Source organism: Monopterus albus, unplaced genomic scaffold, assembly GCF_001952655.1.
Source record: "Monopterus albus unplaced genomic scaffold, M_albus_1.0 scaffold87.1, whole genome shotgun sequence".
Taxonomy (NCBI): domain Eukaryota; kingdom Metazoa; phylum Chordata; class Actinopteri; order Synbranchiformes; family Synbranchidae; genus Monopterus; species Monopterus albus.
In genome coordinates, this window is record NW_018127967.1 from 1063448 (window position 1) to 1067112 (window position 3665).

Below are 3665 nucleotides of genomic sequence, written 5' to 3' on the forward strand. Positions count from 1 at the left end.
GCATTCCCCCGGAGGAGCTGGAGGAAGTGTCTGGAGAAAGGGAAGTCTGGGCATCTTTGCTTAGACTGCTGCCCCCGCGACCCGGTCCCCGATAAGCGGAGATAAATGGATGGAATGGATGGATAATTATTATTAAAATTGAGAACTTGAGGTTTAGGGTTTATAAATTAATATTAGGTTATTTGAATAAAAGAATTACTCTGTTGTGCTTTATGACAGTTTGATGCTGACAAAAGCAGCTCTAGGTGTAGATAAAGTAGGCGATCCATCTTTAACAGGCTGCGTGCTCTTGCTGACTGCAATCAGTTTCTGGTGGAGAGTCACTTTTTGGCACAACACCATAAAGGCAGTGATTACAGTATATTTTTATTGTATTGTATTTTGCATGATTAAATGTTTATAAAGTCACATGCAAACACCTGTTGTGTTGACAAATAGAAAATAAGCAAGCACATTTCTGAATCTACCCCCTTCCTGAAATTCTATTTTGAGATTGGGGGGAGGGGTGGAGATAGAGAACCTTTAGCACTGCATTCCTCGGGGTTTTGTTCAGGCATACCCACAACAGTGAACAAAATGAGTGCCCAGGTACCATCTACAAAGCGCAACACCAGAAAGAGGTCCTACAAAAACATTCATTCTTAGGGTAGTGTCACAAAAACATTTGGAAAAATTGTAAAAATTGTTCATAAAAGTGAACCTATTAAATATTTTTATAGTATCTATTTATGACGTTGCACTTTGTAGGCAGTTCCTGCATAACCATATATTTCATCCCAGCATTAGTACTATGCTATCTTATGGTTTTATGTCTCCACACCATTGATAGCCGCGGCCGCAGATATTGTGTTTCCAGGTTTTCTGGCCCATTCTTCTGAATAAAATATGTCAGGATTGCCTTAAGGGAATTTCAGATTTGGCACAAGTGTCCCCTTGGAGTCAATGAATTGATAAGATTTGTGATGGTCAAAGGTCAGTGACCTCACGTCTGTCCTATTCTCATGAAATCGACTGGTTCGTAGAGGCGTAAAACTGCGGAGGCATCAAAGTGTGAACGCTGGTGGAAATTTTAGTGTTTTCAGCTTAAGAATTTGTGAGTGCTAGAGTCTAGGCTATATGTAAACTGAGATTGTTGAGTGTTGGTACTCATTGGGGTTTGAATCTGGTTTTGGTTGTGTATGTGTGGGTGTGGGTCTCTGTGTGCATGCAGGCATCAGCAGTGTGTCTTAGGGCTCCAGTCTCTGAGTCTTTGTCTAGGCTGCAGAGGGACCAGCTCCAGAAGTTTGCCCAGTACCTCATCAGTGAGCTGCCTCAGCAGGTAACAATTCATGTCCTGGTGAATATACAAGTATGTAGTTCTGTCATGCATATGACATACTGTATATTTGACAAAGCAAGTTAGGTATTAATTCAGTTTTGTCTTTTCAGATCCTACCCACAGCCCAGCGGTTGTTGGATGAGCTGCTGTCATCTCAGTCTACTGCCATCAACACTGTGTGTGGAGCTCCAGGTATAGTAGAAGTAATGAACACATTCTGTAGATTGTTACAATTTCATTTCACCTTTTGCCTGAAAATATTCAGTGGACCAGTTTCAGCCCACAGTGTTATATATTTCTGCAGCTAGATGGCAGTGATGTTACCTGTATCATGGGGAGAGGAACATTTCCTGTATTTGTGTCCCCCAATGGTTGTGAGGAGGAGGGTTTGTTTACACTACAAGATGTCTATCCATGGCGAGAGGAGTGTTACTGTTGTGGCATTAAGGTTTGGATAGGAAATGTAACTGATCTCCTAGAGCCATTATCTATAACATGGCATTGTAAATGGAGAAAAGAGACTCTTTTTTTATAATCCACAACTGCTCTATAATTTGTTCACCTGCTGCACTGTGAGACAGAAATAGGAAACATTTTAAGTAAAATACATTTCTGGAGAGAGCTCCTGCCTTGTATGATATATATCCTTGTATCTGTACCGGGGGTACTCAAATGGCAGATTTCGCTCCAGATCTGGACCTGGAGAGGTTTCTATCCGCACTGTGAAGCGTGTCACATTAAAATAATAATAAGATTTATTTTGACAAGATTTTTGATAGGCAGGGCATGGCCGGCCTGGTTGCTGCACCTGAGAGTGAGTGCAGTCAATGCATGAGTGGGTCTGCAGCAAGAGAAGTTTACAATCTCAGAAATGTTAATGTCAAAAGTCAAGTGTTCACAAACACCCCTTCATTCTACCTCTCTTCTACAAATGTAGCAGGGTTAGTATTCTGCTCCGGGTCTGTGGTGGCTGTGAAAAGTTAAACATCATTACAAAATATAATGCAGGTAATTAAAAATGAACATAGTTATCCTCATCTCATTTTATAACTCTAAATGTGTTTGCATAGCTGAGAAAAAAAGCTTTGTTTAAAGGACTGTAAAACTGTTGACTTGTAATCGTTTGAACCTCTGGTCAGGATAATGTTAACTGACTGGACCTCCTGGAATTTTAATTGAAGACCCCTGGTCTATACATTGATCAGCCACAACATTAAAACCACTGACAGTTGAAGTAAATAACACTAATCTGTTTACAGTGACACCTGTGGGTGGGAGATATTAAGTAGCAAGTCAACAGTTGGTTGGAAGTAGAAAAAATGGATAAGTGTAAAGATCTGATTAACTTTTGCAAGGGCCAGTCTGCGGTTGCTAGACGACTGGGTCGGAGCATCTTAAAAACAGAAGGTCTTGTGGAGTGTTACTGGTCTGCAGTGGTTAGCACCTACCAAAGGTGGTCTAAGGAAGGACAAACAGCGAAGTGGCAACAGGGTCATGGATACCAAAGTCCATTGATGTGTTTAAGGAGCGAAGGCTAGCCCATCTATTTCAGTCTCACAGAAGAACTACTGTGGCACAGATTGCTGAAAAACGTAATGCTGGTTCTGATAGAAAGGTGTCAGAACACATACTGTAACTGTTTATGGGGCTGCAAAGCTGAAGACCAGTTAGAGTGCCCATGCTGACCCTGTCCACTGCTGAAATGGGCATGTGAGGATCAGAACTGGGTCACGGAGAAATGGAAGAAGGTGGCCCGGTCTGAAGAATCACATTTTCTCTGACATCTTGTGGACAGCATGTACTGTTTCTTTTTGCTGTTACTAATTATTGATTCAGTATTTGATTTTTTTCCAACCTCTGCCAAGGGAAGAGATGGCACCAGGATGGGGAAAAAGGTGATTCTACGGAGACAGTGAGATGCTTTGGGCAATGTTCTGCTCAGAAACCTTGAGTCCTGCCATTTATCATGATGTTACTTTGACATGTATCACCTACAATGTTGGGCAGGTGGCTTTAATGTTTTGGCTGATTGGTGTACATTTTGAGGACCAGTCTGAGTCTTACATTATGGGAGGGAGAAAAGTTTGGGAAACTGAGCACATTTTGGCCAGCCCTTGCTTTCTGACACAACTTCAAAGGGCTGTTTGAGAGTTAAGACTTGGTTTTGTGGTTAGGATTAGGTTTAGGCTAGGATTAGGATAAGAGGTTTGAGGGCAGGCATTTAATTGTGATTGTTAGGGTCGGGGGTCGGGAAAGCATTATGTCACTGAGTGTCCTCACCGTGTGTGTGTGTGTGTGTGTGTGTGTGTGTGTGTGTGTGTGTGTGTGTGTGTAGAGCCAACCGCCG

At 42.0% G+C, this 3665-nt stretch overlaps 1 protein-coding gene across 4 annotated transcripts in view; it reads left to right on the plus strand.

The window, feature by feature from the left end:
• zswim8 (zinc finger, SWIM-type containing 8) overlaps window positions 1-3665 on the plus strand; it is a 51396-nt gene that overhangs the window by 23040 nt on the left and 24691 nt on the right. For all 4 annotated transcript variants that reach the window (XM_020607541.1, XM_020607542.1, XM_020607543.1 and 1 more), the window contains exons 5-6: window positions 1211-1318; window positions 1429-1510. In XM_020607541.1, the coding sequence (XP_020463197.1) occupies window positions 1211-1318; window positions 1429-1510 (190 nt within the window). The remainder of the gene's footprint in view (window positions 1-1210; window positions 1319-1428; window positions 1511-3665) is intronic.